General features: G+C 45.8%; 1 protein-coding gene across 1 annotated transcript in view; it reads right to left on the reverse strand.

Annotated features, from left to right (window-relative positions):
* Positions 1-16,180, reverse strand: part of ARIH2 (ariadne RBR E3 ubiquitin protein ligase 2) — a 50,065-nt gene extending 33,885 nt beyond the window's left edge. The window contains 3 exon segments of the mRNA XM_081106309.1: positions 8,927-9,270; positions 10,868-10,929; positions 16,050-16,180. Coding sequence (XP_080962435.1) covers positions 8,927-9,175 — 249 coding nt within the window. The 5' untranslated portion in view covers positions 9,176-9,270; positions 10,868-10,929; positions 16,050-16,180.
* Between the last annotated feature and the right edge of the window lie 1,258 nt (positions 16,181-17,438).

Genomic DNA, 17,438 nt, shown 5'->3' on the forward strand with positions numbered 1-17,438 from the left:
CAATTTTTCTGTTTCTCTTTCATTTTGCAACTTTCCTCAATGTCTAGTGGTTCTTGGTTAGCCATTCACATCAAAAAAACTCCAAGAAAACTACGGGTCCCAAAGAGAGAGTGAAATACTGACACACACTGCAGCTCGGAGAAACCTCAAAAACACAACGCTACGTTCAAGCAACCAGACATAGAGGGCCGTATGTTGCATGATCTACATGACATACATCAAGTAAGTAAATCCACAGAACAGAAAGCAGAGTAGGGTTGCCAAGGGCTGGGGGGAGTGGAGAGTATGTGCTTAATGGGTGCCAGGCTTCCTTTTGGGATATTAGAACTAGATCAAGAGGATGTGAATGTACTAAATGTCACTGAATTGTATACAGTAGGTCCTCCGGTGACGTCGGAGATCCGTTCCTACGGCGACGTAACGCGATTTTCACCATAAGTTGGAACCCACCTACATAAGCACCACCGTCACTCACATGGAGCACACACACAGCAGTAATGAAGGGAAACAGTACAAAAAATTTAAAAGAAAGATAACAATTCCCGACCTTTACTTGTGGTAAATAAATAATAAAAAACATAAAGCACATATGGACATATGTCCAAATGACGGAACTTTTTTTTTATAAATAAATGGGAGATGGCGACATAACCCGAGGACTGCCTGTACTTTAAAATGGTTAATTTTAAGTGAATCTTACAATTTTAAAAGGCAGGGGAGGCAGTGTGTGTCAGGAATACGAGGCCTAACTCTACACTAGTACACGGACAGTCTGTGAACTGGCTTTTCTTTAGGGTGACCCATGGGGGGGGGGGGGACTGCTGTTACTCAAGAACCCTCAAAATGACCAATGAGGTCAGCCAAATCTCACCCACTCAAGGGCCCTATTTCTCCCTGGTGATTTTATTTTGCAAAAATAAGGAGATTGTTTTGTTTTGCCCACAAAGTGGGGGCTGAGCTGGCTGTCCTACATGCAGACGTTAATGAACCCCCACTTGCAGCACACTGTCTCTTCTGGCCTTTGTCAGTCATATCAGAGCCCACAGCCTCTCCAAAGGTCTGTCGGCCAAACTGGCTCCCATGTGCAATGCCGCCCCCACACCTGCTCTTTGTCGTTATGAGTTAATAACATGCACGTGCCTTTCCTTTCCTTTCCCTAATACTTAAAAATGGAGGAGCACACCATATTTACCTCATGCTCTTTTTTAAAGAATTTGTATTTTATATCCTTAACCAAGTTCATATTTAAAAAAATATATTTTTATTGACTTTAGAGAGGAAGGGAGAGGGATAGAGAGAGAGAAACATCAATGATGAGAGAGAATCATTGATTGGCTGCTTCCTACAAACCCCCTACTGGGGATCAAGGCTGCAACCCAGGCCTGTGCCCTTGACCAGAACCAAACCTGGGATCCTTCAGTCCACAAGCTGACGCTCTATCCACTGAGCCAAACCGGCTAGGGCTACCTCATGCTCTTTAATAATCTTTCTCTCTCTCCCTGCCTTCCCCAACTCTCCAGGTAACCACTGATTTACTTTCCTTTCAATGGATTAGTTGGCATTTTCTAGAATTTCAGATAATTGAAATCAGTGTTTACTCTTTGCTCCTTCTGAATTCCCGCATGCAGCGTAGTTATTTGGAGATCTGCCAGTGATGCTTATGCAAGTTCATTCCGTTTACACCAATGAGAAGTATGGCGTTCTACGGGCATACCACTATTTGTCCATTCATGTTTGTGGATATTTGAGTTGTTTCCAGTTTTTGGCTCTTACATTAATAAAACTGCTACAGACATTTGAATACCAGGAAAATAAAAACAAATGGAGGGAGAACAAAGGTATGTGAGGGTAGCCAATCATTCTGAGTCAGAAGCCAATGTTAATAAGCTAGCAGAAAAGATCTGACCTGCTCTACTACAGTGTCATAAAATTCACAACTTTGAAAACATTCACATTGCATTTATGATTGCATATACTATCAGTCATTTTTAGTGCTATTCATTATCAACATGGACATAGAACCCACTGTTACCTTGATCAATGGAAGATGGGAGTACATTTAGACATAAAAAATGCTACAGGAAACCGCTCCCACCTGACAGGAGCTCGGCAGCAGATCCCCACTGCCACTGGGTGACGAGCCAGCGCCTCTGAATGCTGGACACATCCTTTCCGCAGCCAAAGCAAGGACGCCCTCCTCCCTCCTCACTTTGATACTGAGTCACTCCACACATTTCCTGTACGTCCCGTGAATATAATGTAAACCCCCGGCCTCACCTCTGAAGAGTCTGTCATTACATCTGCATGAAGTATCAGAATCGCCAACACAATTCTGACATGCGCCCGGAGCGGGGCACCACACATCCACTAGGTGCACCCTAGCTCTCCTGAGGGGTCAGCTCCCGTCATGAAGCCCTTTGACAAGCATGTCCTCTATTTACAAATGGGAGCAGACAGAAATCGAGCTCTGGGGTGAATTCTCAGCTTTTGCATTTACTGACTGGGTTTTCACAAGCAGATCAACAATAAACAACACTTACTAAGAACAAAATATAATCAGACATTTCTGCTATTATGCCACGAAGAAAATGTAGACCTCTATCTCAAAGAGTTAAAGCCCTGGTTTACAAACAACTAATTTGCAGTCAGTGCAAGTACATACCAAGAAACATGCACATAGTGGTACAGAGACAAGAGTGGCGGACTCTGCCTGGGATCAGAGAGGGCTTCATGGGAGAAGCAGTCAAGGGTAAATCTTCAGTTTCCGGCATGGTGAATGGTGGTATCACCAATTAGGATAGAGAATCCCAGAAGCAAAGTTTAATAGCATTGGAGTTATTTTTTGTAAAAGGATGCAAAGCTAGAGACTCTGGAAAATGGCTGTGAGTGCATTAAAGAGACCGGTAAAAGCCTAAAATAAGGGATAAACACAAGTGGGGAGAGCAAGTATTGGCCAGAAAAGGAACAGCATGCAAGTCAAAGAGAGCAATTTTTCCAGATACAACTCTTTGTTCAGTATTATAAGAACAGCTTTGTTCTCCTGTTAAAACATTCAAACAAACCTCTCACTCATCCTATCTGTACTTTTCTCTTTATGGTTGTGATTCTCAGAGTAAAAACATTCCGTGTTTATAAAGGTTTGTGACAGTTCAAAGACAAGGGAACACAACCTCAGCTACAAAGCCTGAAAATGCGTGTCAGGCTAAGTAATGAAGACCCAGGGCAGACACGTCTCAGAGGAGCAAGGTAAGAAGCTTCTTGCCGTCTCACTCTGTGCCTTTCTCAAATCCTCCCTCTTCTGGGCAGAAAAATCCAATCTTTTAAATTTTTCCTAGAGCAATAGGGGCAAAGACAAAGTAAACACACACCACTATAGTCAACCAGAAATGCAGGAACAACAGACCGGCTATACATCCCTGCATCTCCTTCCTGGTCCCACTTCAAAATTCATTTTGCATAATTTTTACTTCCCTTATTCGTGGGTCCAAGGAGAAGGGCACCAGAGGCTTCGGATGAAAGCAAAAGAATCCAAAGTGTATGACCCCACGACTGCATGCACACTCAGGCACCAGCTGCTTCTCTATGACTCAAAGCACCAATCCTGAGAAAGAGTCTTAAGGAAACAGAGCGAACATGTGAAATCAACATTCCCACTGTTCTGCTCTTGCCCTGCCTCCACCAGAACCATTTACCTCAACATGCATGTGCTCGATCCTTGACATGCATGATCTCCTCTAATGCTGTGACGAAGGTATCATCATCATTATTCTATAGATGAGAAAACTAAAGTTTAACGAGGTTGAGGAACTTGCCCAAGGGCATGTTATACTGAGTGGCAGAAAAGGGACTAGCCAAGGCTCTGGCCAAGTCCCAAAGACAAAGGCCACATTCGATGAACACGCTCATAGCGATTAGCCATTCCCCCACAGCTGCAGCACATACATATGCACCTACGTGCCCAACGGGGGGACCTGGGAAAATGATGGTTCAGGAATAAGATGGTGTACTATACAGCCATTTGAAGCAATCCATGACAATGAAGTAAAAATGCGGAAATATTGAAATATACATGAAAATACATGTATGTAATGATTACTAGAATGCAATGTGGACGAGTATAGGGATTTTTATCTATTTTGTTCACAGCTATTTTTCCAGTGCCTGGCACATAGTTGGTAGCCAATAATATTGGTTGAATGAATGAACTGCAGCACAGTAATATTATGTATGAATATGGACAATACCTGAAGGATAATAAACAAGGAAGAAAACTTATTTTAGGTTAATGGAATTATGAATGATATTCTTTCTTTAATATTGCAGTAACATCAACAAAGAACATTTAAATATAAATAAGTCCAGGACTAGAACACAAGTGTGGATTAGAATCACCCCTTGATTACATGCGGTTGACGTGGTCCCTAAGGTAGTGTAAAAGCACAATAGAGAGACGAGGAAAGCTGGCCTTGACGCCGATGAAGGGCTTCCTTTCTGGAAGGCGGTGAGCATGTTGCATGTGGTGCCAAGTACACAGTGAGCACACAAAGTCAATGATGACAATAACCTTTGTCAGCTGGCAAGATAGGGACAACTCTAGCTCCAGGTGTACTTAGGCAATTCCCAATGTCACTCTGGACATGTCTCATCTCCCTTTTAAAAATAAGCTTATATATCAGTACAACACACCAGACTTCCAGACTACAGCATCGTTGAGTATATAAACACACCCACTAACAATCAACGATTTGGAAACAGGAATTTCATTTAGATTCTAAGATACAGGCATGCAAAGAAACCTGACATCAAGTCATAAAAATAGAAATCAGATGGCTGCTCACCACATAAACAGTGTTACTATGCTCAGCTTAAAGATACTTTCCCATAAGTAGTAGCCAAAAAAAACACCATTACTTAATTAATCACTATATAAATAAAAGTATTAAAATTCTGCTAAATCAGGATACTAAAAAGTTGATTTAATAAATAAAATTGAAGTCACTGTCAGATATACAAAAAACTTGGTGCCACTTAAAGAGAAAGGCTAAAAAGAAGATACTTTGTGTTAAAAACATCAATTGTCGAGCCTCAGTCCTTGATCTGCTTTTCTGGGCACTTTCCTTTCTCCATTAATGATGTGACTCACGGACTAGTCCCAGAACACACACAGGACGTCCTCCCCTCACCCCAGAGGTCCTCACTAAACCAAAAGCTCAGTATCTCAGACAGTGGGGGTTTTTCTACTTAAGAGACATCAAATCCCAAAAGGCTTAACTTTCTATTAGACTATGGCTCATGCATAGGCAACTGCCAGAACACACAAGAAGAAGTCAGACAGACCTGGACAACAGTGAAAAATTCAAGCCACTCCTCAAACTTAGATAGCTTTTGTTCATAGGCAGCTCTTCCCAACACTATGATTTTAAACGTCATACTTGTGACATTCCCTACTTGCCCCAACAGCACCTGAATCATATAAAAGACCTCCGTATGTCACACAGTGGTACAAACAGTGCCATGACCAATGGGGGAAATCAGCAGTGATCGGGGTGACGACTACTGATCTCCACTCACAGACAGACATGCAACAGGGGAACCAGTAGCCAAAACACCTGTGAACACCATTCTGTCAACTCAACACTTAAAGTGTTCCCTTCTGTCTCAAAAAATATTAATCATAAAAATAAAAATGCTAGTTTTTAGCCAGCCTGAAAGAGGAAGATTACGTGTGATTCCTTCCTTCTTTCTTTTTTCCACTGTGTAACCCATTTCAGTGCCTGAAACCTACTGGCAGAGGCTGGGCAGTGGTTCCAGGCCAGTTTGCTCTGGCACGGGGCATGATGAGACCTAGGGGGACGGGCCTGCCAAAAATCCAAGCCCATGCACCTTCCTCATTCAGCATGCGATTTCTGCGGCCTCTTGGGTCAAATTCCCAACCACTTAGAACATCACTGAGTCCCTTTATGTGCAGCCAAGTCACCAAAAGAGCCCGGTCCCTTGTGGCCCAGCCCCAGAGAGAAAGGAGTCTGAACATGCTCCTCAGTAAAGTCTAGGGGGGGGAAACCTATATTCCAGCATCATCTAAATTTCCATGGATATTTTCCTTTTTGCCCCGTTTTCTCTTTTTAAATGTGTGTGTGTGTGTTGTTTATATATACACATATGTATATATATATAAATTGATTTCAGAGAGGAAGGGAGAGGGAAAGATAGAAACATCAATGATGACAGAGGATCTTTACTTTTAATTTTTAAATATATATATATATATGTATATATATATATATATATACACATATATATATATATTTATTGATTTCAGAGAAGAAGGGAGAAGGAGAGAGAGGTAGAAACATCAATGATGAAAGGGAAATCACTGACTGGCTGCCTCCTGCACGCCCCCTACTGGGGACCGAGGCGCAACCTGGGCATGTGCCCTTGACCAGAATCGAACCTGTGACCCTTCAGTTCGCAGGAGAATGGTCTATCCACTGAGCCAAACCAGCTAGGGCTGCCCCATTTTCTCTTGAACTCTTTCCTTGTGTTTTAACTTTCTTCCATCTCTTTTTATCCTTTCATCTCTATTCTAAGTTCTTTTTCCTTCTTTTCATGACCGTGAGGGCCAGAATATGCCTTTTCATGACATTAGACAAGGATATACAGCAGGGTCTAGGGAATCTAACTCACCAATAGCATCGGATACTGTCCTCAACAGTTGACAAAACCCACAAGTATCCAGAAATGATTTAATACCTACTATGGATGAAATACTGACAGGAATGACGGGGGCGATAATGTACAAAGTGGTCCCTGCCCTCCAGGAAGTGACAATCTAGTTGAAGAGACCACGCAAAAACATGTGTAAAAGGTAATACAACACAAAGCACTCAGGAGACTGCAGTATATGGTCTCATGCAATGGCTGCACCTCCGGGCACAGACCAAGAGCGCACACACACTGTTTTCCAGGGGTTCTCAGCAAGCCTTGCTCAGAGCACAGCTGGCCTCTGCAGGAGCCCTGAGGGTCCTGGGAGGTCAGGAGAGCCTTCTACGGAGCAAAGGCTCGCAGAGGCCATACGGCAGCCTGGTGAGGGAGGGTGTAAGTGATAAACTTGATGTTACATAGATTTTACCCCCCCCCCCCCCACACACACACAGATGGAGAGAGGTGCCTGGGCCCCTGCTGCCTCTAGTAGGTTAGGGAAGTCAGCACAGAGGGCTCACAAACAGACTCCTAGGCCCAGAGGAGAGATTCTGAAGAACCCAGTCACACACCTGACAACTCCTTTGCTAATTTTAAATACCAACACTGTGCATAACCTGACCATGTGATGGCTGAGCGGACAGGGAGGTGTGCAGGGTGAGGAAGAAAGAGACCCGATGCCTCCTTTCCCCTGGGCAAGGCCCTCTGGAAGCAGAGTCCCAGCAGCTCTGCTAGAGCTACGGTGCAGAAATCCCGAACCCGGGGCTTCCACTGGGCTCCATTCTCCAGAGTTCTCTGCTGAGCAAAGAGAAAGTCTGCAATCACTTTTAGGAATGAGTCACACAAAAAGTCTAGCATTCAGCTTCCAGCTAGTTGCTAATAAACCCTTGAGTATCTAATAATATCCAACGTATTATTAGCCTTTGCTGACCACCTGGGGGAAAAAAATCCCTAAACTGGAAAACTATTACAGAAATCATACACAGCACACCTTCGTTATTTCCATTTACCAATACTAACAGAAGATTATTTGGTTATAAGCCAATCTACCTTTGACTTCAATTTCAAGCAGACAACAAAATCCATCTAATAGTTCCTGAAGGAAGGTCAGTGAAAACAGTAAAATAAGAAAAATGTCCCCATTTTCACATAATGGGCAACATTATAGGGGAAAGAAACAAGCCGGGAAATTGTCTAAAGGACCGTAAAAATATGCATAGTGCACAGTGTTCCAGGTGAGCATACGACGTACGAGTGTAATATTTGGTTGAAATAAGGCAATCTACCTTTGACTCCAATTTCAAGCAGACAACGAAATACATTTTGTACGACAAAATGTACACAGTGAAGTGAAGGCAATCACTGGCTGAGGGGCAAGGCAGTGACAAGTATGCACCCTGGCCGGGTGGCTCAGTTGGTTGCGTGTTCATTCCCAGTCAGGGCATATACCGAGGTTTTGGGCTCCATCCAGTCAGGGCGCATACGGGGCGAGTACGGGCATGTATGGGAGGCAACCGATCGATGTTTCTCTGTCTCCCTTCCTTCCTTCCTTCCTCTCTAAAAGCAATAAAAGTTTAAAGAAAAAGAAAAGTATGATAGTTAGGTGTTAAAAATAAGATTCTTGCTGGAATAACCAACTTTGTTAATTCCTTAAAATTTCCATATTAACAACCCCCTCAAACCAGTGAAATACAAACTATGAGAACTCACTTTATTCTTAAGGTTACGGCTACACGATTTCTTCCAACATTAGATTAGTCACCAGTACATGAAACAAATGAGATCATCAGCCCAGAGGCACTGATTATTTAGGACACACATTTATCAGTCACTCACACATGGTTGTGTAGAAGATGGTGATTCTGATGCTTATCAGATTTTACCCAATAAAGCTTCATAGACTCACTCACTTTCTTAAACAAGTGTTAATCTGTGCAATTCTGCTTCTCCATATTTCTGGTCTAACTTGCTGGAGTCCATCCCACCCCTCCTTTGTAATTCTAGCAGTCTGAGAATCTGAGGGGCCTGGATATGTATACACCAGAAAACAAAGCAAACGCATCAAATGTGTCCAAATGATGCAACACGTACTCAGATTTGACTTCAAGCTACAGGGCCATTCAATCGGTCTGAAGGAAAAATCAGTTAACAATAGCTCATGTTTAGATTTAATCGGGGGGGGGGGGGGGGGGGCAGGATTACACTTGGAATTGACAACACTGCTCACCTTCAGGACGGAGGCTAAGCTGGTCATGTGCTCATTGAGAGCACCCTCGGACTCCTTGTAGGTCAAGCAGGTGAACTGGTACTCCTCAGGATCAAAGGCATCGGCCCCCTGCTGCTCCACATCGCTGGCTACGCCCACGTAATAGTCCTCGATGTCCCCAGGGTCCTCGTCCTCTTCCTCTTCTTCACAATTTGGGTCATAGTCCTCTTCATTACTGTCAGACCCCTGGCTATTCATGTCCACCGACATCTTAGCATCCAGGCAAGTTGCAAATCAGGAAAGCAGGGTTCTTCCCCTCCCCCCCAACTTTACCACTTTCTCAAATGCATTAGTGTTTTTGTCTTCTAAGGAAGAAAAAGAAAAAAATGTGTGTTACTTACTTTCACTGTGAGAAGTTGTAACAGAAGTCATTCAAGAATCACAATGGCATAACCCTGACCCTACCCCACTCCAACCTATTCCAACTCTGGTCTCATACAGGTCATCCCAACATCCTCTCCCTGCCCAAGCATATCAAAGGGACCCCTTTCCTGGAGGGCAGAAGGGGCTGACGATGGCAGCTTCACATGACGGGCCTGGCATGGAAGAGTAAGGCTGTCTGCTCTGTCAGGGAGTCCCATTCCCATGGATCTGTCCTTCCTGCCAGAGCCTTTGAGAGACACATCCCACAGCTGCCCACAGGGGAAGCAACCTAAAGGCGGAACTACCAAAGTTTACCATCTCATTGCTGGTCATGCCCACTTAGTGGTGACAGAGACAGTACGTAAATAGATAGGGACACAGTTCCAAGTATAATATCTAGGGAAAGTATATGACTATTTCATAGACATTGCTCTCAGATATCTGGAAAGCAGGTGCATAGTTAGAAAAGAAAAAATAAAAGCCACATAGCTCGTCAACACGCTCCTCTAGTCAGCAAAGTTAACTGATTGTCTTTTTTTTTTAAAGATTTATTTATGTATTTATTTTTAGAGAGGGAGAAAGGAAGAGGGAGAGAAAAACATTGGTGTGAGAGCAAAACATGGATCGGCTGCCTCCTTCCCGCCCCCTACCAGGGATCAAGCCCGACACCTGGGCATGTGCCCTGACCAGAATCGAACTGGCAACCTTTCAGTACACTGGCCAATTCCCAACCAACTGAACCACACAGGCCAGGGCTGACTCAGCCTTAAGGTGTTTTACTGATCCTTTAAAAGCACTGCTTAGAGGCAAAGAAACTGGCCTAACAGAGAAGGAAAACTACAGATATTCTTCTGTCTTAGCAGGATCAAGGCTAGGGAAAACCAGAATCCATTTAGGGTAAAGAGTTCAAGTGAAAACAGCTACTGAAAAAACCTCACAGATCAGAATGTTACTCAATTACATAAAAATGAACGGGGAACACTAGTTGAGAAAGCAAAATAATCACAAGTACTAACTTCAACTCAAAGATTTTGGCAAATACCCATTAACTTCTCTGCACAAGTACTATTGCAAGTGATCATTTGCAAAGAACAGTATCAAATAATGACTTAAATTAGAAATTAACAGAACATTAAAATGCAAGAGCATTTGAATTGAATAGTATGTAAATAATTTACACAACCAAATCTTGATTAAATACAAATGCAAAGGCTATTTGGAGTAGATAATTTCTCTTAAAAAAACAAACATAATTAAAACAAAGATTTAGAATACATATATACTAAATATGTCACCAGTCTAAAGGACTGTAGAGCCATGTTTTAATGATAAAATAAATTTAAAAAGCCAGTGAATCTAAGTTTGATATTAACTATAAATGCCCAATTTTAAAAAATCACAATAACAGGACAATAAATATAATACTTGCAATTTCACTTTTAATAAATTGGTTTATATGGCAGAACCACCAATTAACAACTGAACCTAACTATGGTATTTTTCCTTTAGAAGAAGAGTTAATTTCTAAATTAAAAATACCTGTAGTCCTTGAAGATCTTTCAGGAAGATGTTACCCAAATATTCTGTCATATAATTTCCATCTAAAATAAAAAGAGAGAATTCTATTTATATATTTTTAAACTGATACCCTACTTTTACAAATTTATTTTTAAAAAGCAAAGGTATTTAGCCCTGGCTGATTTGGCTCAGTGCATAGAGCATTGAACTAAAGGGTCCCAGGTTTGATTCCAGTAGAGGGCATGCAGGAGGCGGCCGATCAATGATTCTCTCTCATCACTGATGTTTCTATCTCTCTCCCTTCCTCTCTGAAATCAATAAAAATATTTTAAAAATAAAAAACAAAAAGTAAAGACATTTAAAAGGATAAGCAGCAAGGGACCAGAGTAACTATGAAATTACAACTGGCCCTTGAATATGAGTCTGAACTGCACAGGCCCACTTATATGTGGAGTTTGTCAATAAATACTGTAAATATATTTTCTCTTCCTTACAATTTTCTTTTCTGTAGTTAACTTTATTATAGTAACATATATATATATATATATATATATATATATATATAAAAAGCTAATATGCTAAGTGTCCAACTGACTGGTTGCTATAATGTGCACTGACCACAAGGGGGCAGATGTTCGACGCAGGAGCTGCCATGACACACACTGGCCATTTAACAAAGAAACGGCACCGCGGACCTGGTGCCAACAAAGCAACACTTGGCTTCCCCCAAGTGGGTCACAGGCCCTGCCACCACCTGGAGCAACAGCCCACCAAACTGCAGCCAACGCTGCCGAGACCCCATAGCACAAAATGCAGCCCACACCCCAGCCCAGCAAGGAAACCTCGCTGTGGGCTCCGGGTAATGTCACGTAGCAACGCCCGGCTTCCTCTCCCTAGCGACTAGCCTCCTTGGAGTTTCTTCAGCCCAGGAACACCACTTGCTTCATAGCGAGGTGCAAACACTTTACAACTTTACACTTTAACCAAATGTCTGTGAAGCATTTTCCCGTGCCTCATCTCATATGATCCTCACAGAAGTCCTGGAGTAGGTAGATAGGAGACACAGTAGAAACCTATTTTCTTTTCATTAGCTGGAAAATGGAGATTTAGAAAGCTTAGAAACTTGACCCGACTGAAAAGTAAGAAATGGTGGACCTTGAAAATGACTTCAGGTTTTCTCACTGCACAGAATATAATCAAACACGGCTGCAGTTAAATATTTACCCTTTGTTCTCCCTGCGTGATCTACAATAATAATCTGCTTTGTGTTGATATTTACTGCTGTGTTGCTGACAATTACCTGAAAGAGAAGTTGGGGTGCTTACTTGGCTGGAAAAAGTTTAACTAAATCAGAAAGCAGATATACACACACACACACACACACACACACACACACACATATAAAACGTTAAGTTGACTCAGGCATGCACGATACATATAAAGCTATCGCTGGTGCCAATCGCATGCGTGTGTTTTGATCTGTCATTGTCAATAGTGAATTTGGTTAACACTTCTATTATAGAGAAAGGGCGAATAATGATATTAAAATATTTCTTCTAATCTATTTTCTTTCAATGTGCACGAGTCCATGCACCGAACCACTAGTATAGTATACTAGAAGCCCAATGCACGAAATTCATGCAAGAGTAGGCCTTCCTTATCCCGGCTGCTGGCACCAGCTTCCCTCTGGCCCCTGGCAGGCACCCAGGATCCGGGCTTCCCTCGTAGCCCTGGCTTTGTCTGGAAGGACATACAGTCTAATAGCATATTACGCTTTTATTATTATAGATAATAAATGTAACATACAAAATATATTAATTGATGTTTATGTTATTGGTCAATAGTAGGATACCAATTAAGTATTTGGGGAGTAAAAAGTTATACGTAGCTCTGGTTGGGTAGGTGGCTCAGTTGTTTAGAGCATTGTCCTGATATACCAAGGTTGCAGGTTCAACCCGTTTAGGGCACGTACAAAAAGCAATCAATCAATGCATAAATAAGTAGAACAACAAATAAATTTCTCTCTCTCTAAAAATCAATAATAATAAAAAGTTATGCACAGATTTTTGACTGCACAGAGGGTCAATCCCACAATGTTCAAGGATCAACTGTATTTTCTTATATGCCCCACAGAAATCCACTAGTCATCATTATATTGACAAGTTATACAGCCTTAAAAAAAACTGAGCATTCAAAGTAAAACAGATGACAGTGATCTGAACTGTGGTACTGGTGATGGAACTGTATACCCAATTCCCTCCCTCAGCTTGAAAGACAACCACCTTACTCCTACTGTTCAATTCTAAGTGCTGACAAAGTAAACTGTGACTGAATTAAAACTGGACTTTTACTATAAAGTCACCTACACGGTGGCAATCTAACACAGAATACTGCCAATATTTCAGATCTCACGTTACTCATGAAAAAAATTATTTTCAAATAAAAAATGTCAGGCCCTTTTGGTTAGCACACTATCCCAGTACACCAAGGTTGCTGGTTCAATCCCTGGTCAGGGCACATACAAGAAGCAACCAAGGAGTGCATACGACAAATTGATACTGCTCTCTTTCTAAAATCAACAAATTAAAAAATAAAGTAAAAAATGTCTCCTACAGGATGCTGCTGGGAAGTACTAACACCCATTCCCCCTCTCTTCTGACATTCTCAAGGGCCACTCAACTTTCACAGAGATACAGATCCCATTATCCAAGACTAAGTACTACTTGGTTACTCAATTATAAATTTTACCAGAGGCTCAGTGCACGAAATTCGTGCAGTCAGGGGGGGTCCCTGAGCCTGGCCTGCGCCTCTCACCATCCGGGAGCCCTCGGGGGATGTCTGACTGACGGCTTAGGCCCGCTCACTCTGTGGGGGGCGGGCCTAAGCAAGCCGTCAGTCAGACATCCTTAGAACTGCCAGAGGTGGGAGAGGCTCCTGCCACCACCGCTGCGCTCGCCAGCCATTAGCCCGGCTTTTGGCTGAGCGCAGACCATCAAGGGGCAGTTCCTGGGTTAGCGTCTGCCCCCTGGTGGTCAGTGTGCCTCTTAGCGACAGGTCATTCCACTGTTTGGTTGATTTGCATATTAGCCTTTTATTATATAGGATGTCTATTTCTTTATCCTTTAGGATTTCTTGAAAAACCAGAGCTTACAACTTTCAAACATAGACAGGCAAATAAATATAAATTAAGTGAAAACCAAAGTGCAAACAATTGTGGATGATTATTTTCAAAATAGTAGGGGAACGATTGACTTTAAAAAGCAACACTTTTTTCTTTTACTTGTATTTTTACGTAAGATTCTGCTTACCGGGCAAACAACCTATGAATATTGCTCTATCTACAAAATATCACTACCAAGAATAACTCTCATGTAATGAGAGCCAATTACAAGTCAGATGTATACTCAATAAATCTTTTTTTTTTTTTTTGGTATAGCAAAGATGGAAATTTATTGAAGAACAAGTACAGACTCCCACATGGGGAGGGGGGAAGAGTCCCCCTCAGTAAATCTTCACAACCCTACAAAGTGCCCTTCATCTCCTTCTTACCAATGAGGAAGCTAGAGTTCAAAAAGGTTAAGTTACTTGCCCAGGACCACACAGCTGGCAGCCAGAGCGCCAGGGTCCTACTTCCACCAGATTCATGGCCTACCATGACTCATAACTCCCATCACTCTTTTTTAAAAAATATATTTTTACTGATTTCAGAGAGGGAGGGAGAGGGAGAGAGACATCAATGCTGACAGAGAATCGTGGATCGGCTGCCTCCTGCACGCCCCACACTGGGGATCGCGCCCCCAACCCGGGCCTGTGCCCCCATCGGGAATCCAACCCTGACCTCCTGGCTCATAGGTCGATGCTCAGCGGCTGAGCCACGCTGGTCAGGCCTCGTCACTCTTACAGTTACCTCCAGAGTCACAACAAACAAAAATGTCAGCTTTTCGCTTCCTCTGGAATTCCTCCCCGGGATTTGGGCTTAGGGAGGGTTGCGCAGGCTCCGGTTGAGTCCCCTGCACACCCCGACCGAGGATCTCAGCCGAGACCCTGCCACACCTGGGATGACGCTCCAACAAACTACCCCCACCCCCAACTGCAATCTTTCCAAAATTAAATGTCCCTATTCTACTTGAAAGAGTGCTGACAAGCCTCAAAGGGCCAGTGTGTCACTGCCTCGGGCACAGAATGGATGACACCTTCCATTTCCTCAAATGTTAACTACTCCCCCATCCCAGACAGAAAAGGAGTGAAACAGATCATTTTCCCCGGAGCCATCGACCTCGACAGCCCCCGGGGCTAAGGGATCCGGACTGCAGACCTCCCGGCACCTTCCGGCTCCAAGCCCACGGGAGAGGCTAGCTGGGGAGTCCGGCGGGGTTTACTCCAGACACATTAGCGCCAGGTCCACTTACCAACTCGCATCGCCGAGGAAAACCACTCGGCACCGAAATGGGAACCGACAACTTAGTCTCAAAAGCCCGGCTATGTCTCCTAGTCACAAACGGCAGCTGCTGGCCGCGCGGGGTTTTTACATTTTAACTTAAAAAAATTAAATAAGATTAGGAACTTGGTTTTCCGGTCGCCCCGGCCACAAGTCAAACGCCCGGTGGCCACCGTGGCTGGGGGCCGGCCGCCCCAGCGGCAGGGGGCCAGCACGTCCACCGGCCGACAGCTCCCGGGCAGAGCGGCCCCGGCCCGAGGGAAGGCGCCCGGTCCGCGGGCACAGCGGCGACCGGCGGGGCGGCTCCTGGGCCCACGTCCCTCCCGAGGCGCCGGGAGAGCCGCGAGGACACGGCCCGCGCGCTGGGGACCCTTCCCGGCGGGGCGGACGTTACCAACGGCGCGGGCGGCCCGGCCGGAGCTCCCAGCAAGGACTCGAGTGCGGGGCCCGGAGGCGGCGCGTTTCCCGGCGCCCGTTGGGGAGGCCCAGGCGCCGGGCGCCCAGAGGCGCGGGCCCCGACCTCTCCGGAGCCGAGGCGCCTCGAGGAGGAGAGACAGGGCCGCCCGGCGCCCGCCCGCCCTCCTCGGCCTCCTCTCCAGCCGCCCCCCGCGACGGCTGCGGGAGCTGAGACCCTGGACCGGCTGCCGGGGGCCCTGGGCCTCGCGGGCGGCGAAGGCGGAGCCCCGGGCGGGCGAGGAGGCGCGCGGAGAGCCCACCCTCCCGGCGGCCGGGTAAACAAGGCCGCGCCGCGCGGCCCACACTCACCGGGAGCCGCGGCCCCGCGGCCGCTGAGCCCGGGCGGGCCGGACCGGGTCGAGCCAGGCCAGAGGGCTCCGAGCCAGGCGCGGCGGCGGCGGAGGCGGCGGGCCGACCCGGTCTAGGCCCGCGCTGCTTCCTCCGGCGGAGCGGTCGCCGCGACCCGGAAGTGCTCGGCGCGCTGGCGTCACTTCCGGCCCGGGGTCGGCCCGCGGTCGCCGGGGTCGCGGCAGGCGCCGGGTCGTGTTACCCTCCGGCCGAGGCGTGGCGGTCGCCCGCCGCCGGGTCCCCGAGTCCGACCTGGGCGCGCCGGCTCCGAGGGGGGCGGGGGGCGCCGGGGAGAGGGCTCGGCCCTGGAGCGTGGTCTCCGCCGCCCGCCGCCCCCGGGGGTTCAGCCAGCGCTGCGCTGCGGGCGCCCCACTTCGCGGTTCGGACGCGGGTGTTGGGTGCGGGTGACCTCTCGACGTCCGTGGAGTCCGGGGATGAAGGGCTGTTCCTTCCCGCGGGGCCTTCGGGTCGGCGCGCCGGGCCGCCTGATGCTCCGCTTGGAGGCCGTCGCCGGGGGGCTTCTGCGCGCCCCGATTCGCCACACGAAGCTGAACGTGAACTGCCTCCCCGCCAACAATACAGGACGCGCCAGTCATGACTTGTACATTCCGGGACCTGCCGTCGGCCGGCGTGGCTAGAACCGCCGAGGCTCGCCCGCGCCGCCGCTGCTGCCCGCGTGGGAGCCGGTGCGAAGCCGGAGACGCAGGCGTGCCCCGGGCGGTGCAAGCCCTTAGGTGGCCCAGACACGAGTCGTGCTTGGCCGGAGAGATCGACGTGCCATGGGCTCTCTAATCTAGTTGATGCTGCTTGTATGTGCTCATGTATGTTTCTTCTACATGAGTTTCAACTTTCAGTTGAACTCAAAACCGGTACCTAAATCAGGTGCAAATACGTGCTAGAAAACTCCCAGTTGGAGTAATTAATGGTAACGAGTGTATTTATTGTAGGATTTTCTGAGGGACTCCTCACTTGTGTATTAGCAGCATAAAAGTCTACTATAATCCAGTGTATTTACTTCATTTGTTTTGAGAAAACGGCCCTTTATTTGTTTATTTAATAATAATAGATGTTGCACAAAGGCATCTATTGACAAGAAAAGGTATTTATGATATATTCTTTTTTATAATATTTTTATTGATTTCAGAGGGGAAGAGAGAGAGAGAGAGAAACATCAATGATGAGAGGGAATCATTAATCAGCTGCCTCCTGCATGCCTTCCGCTGGGGATGGAGCCTGTAACTGGGCATGTACCCTGACCAGGAATTGAACTGGCGACCCTTTGGTGCATGAGATGGTGCTCAACCAGCTGAACCACACTGGCCAGGGCTCAGGGACCTTGTCTTATCAGCT

Source organism: Myotis nattereri (genome assembly GCF_964212035.1).
Source record: "Myotis nattereri genome assembly, chromosome: 14".
NCBI lineage: Eukaryota > Metazoa > Chordata > Mammalia > Chiroptera > Vespertilionidae > Myotis > Myotis nattereri.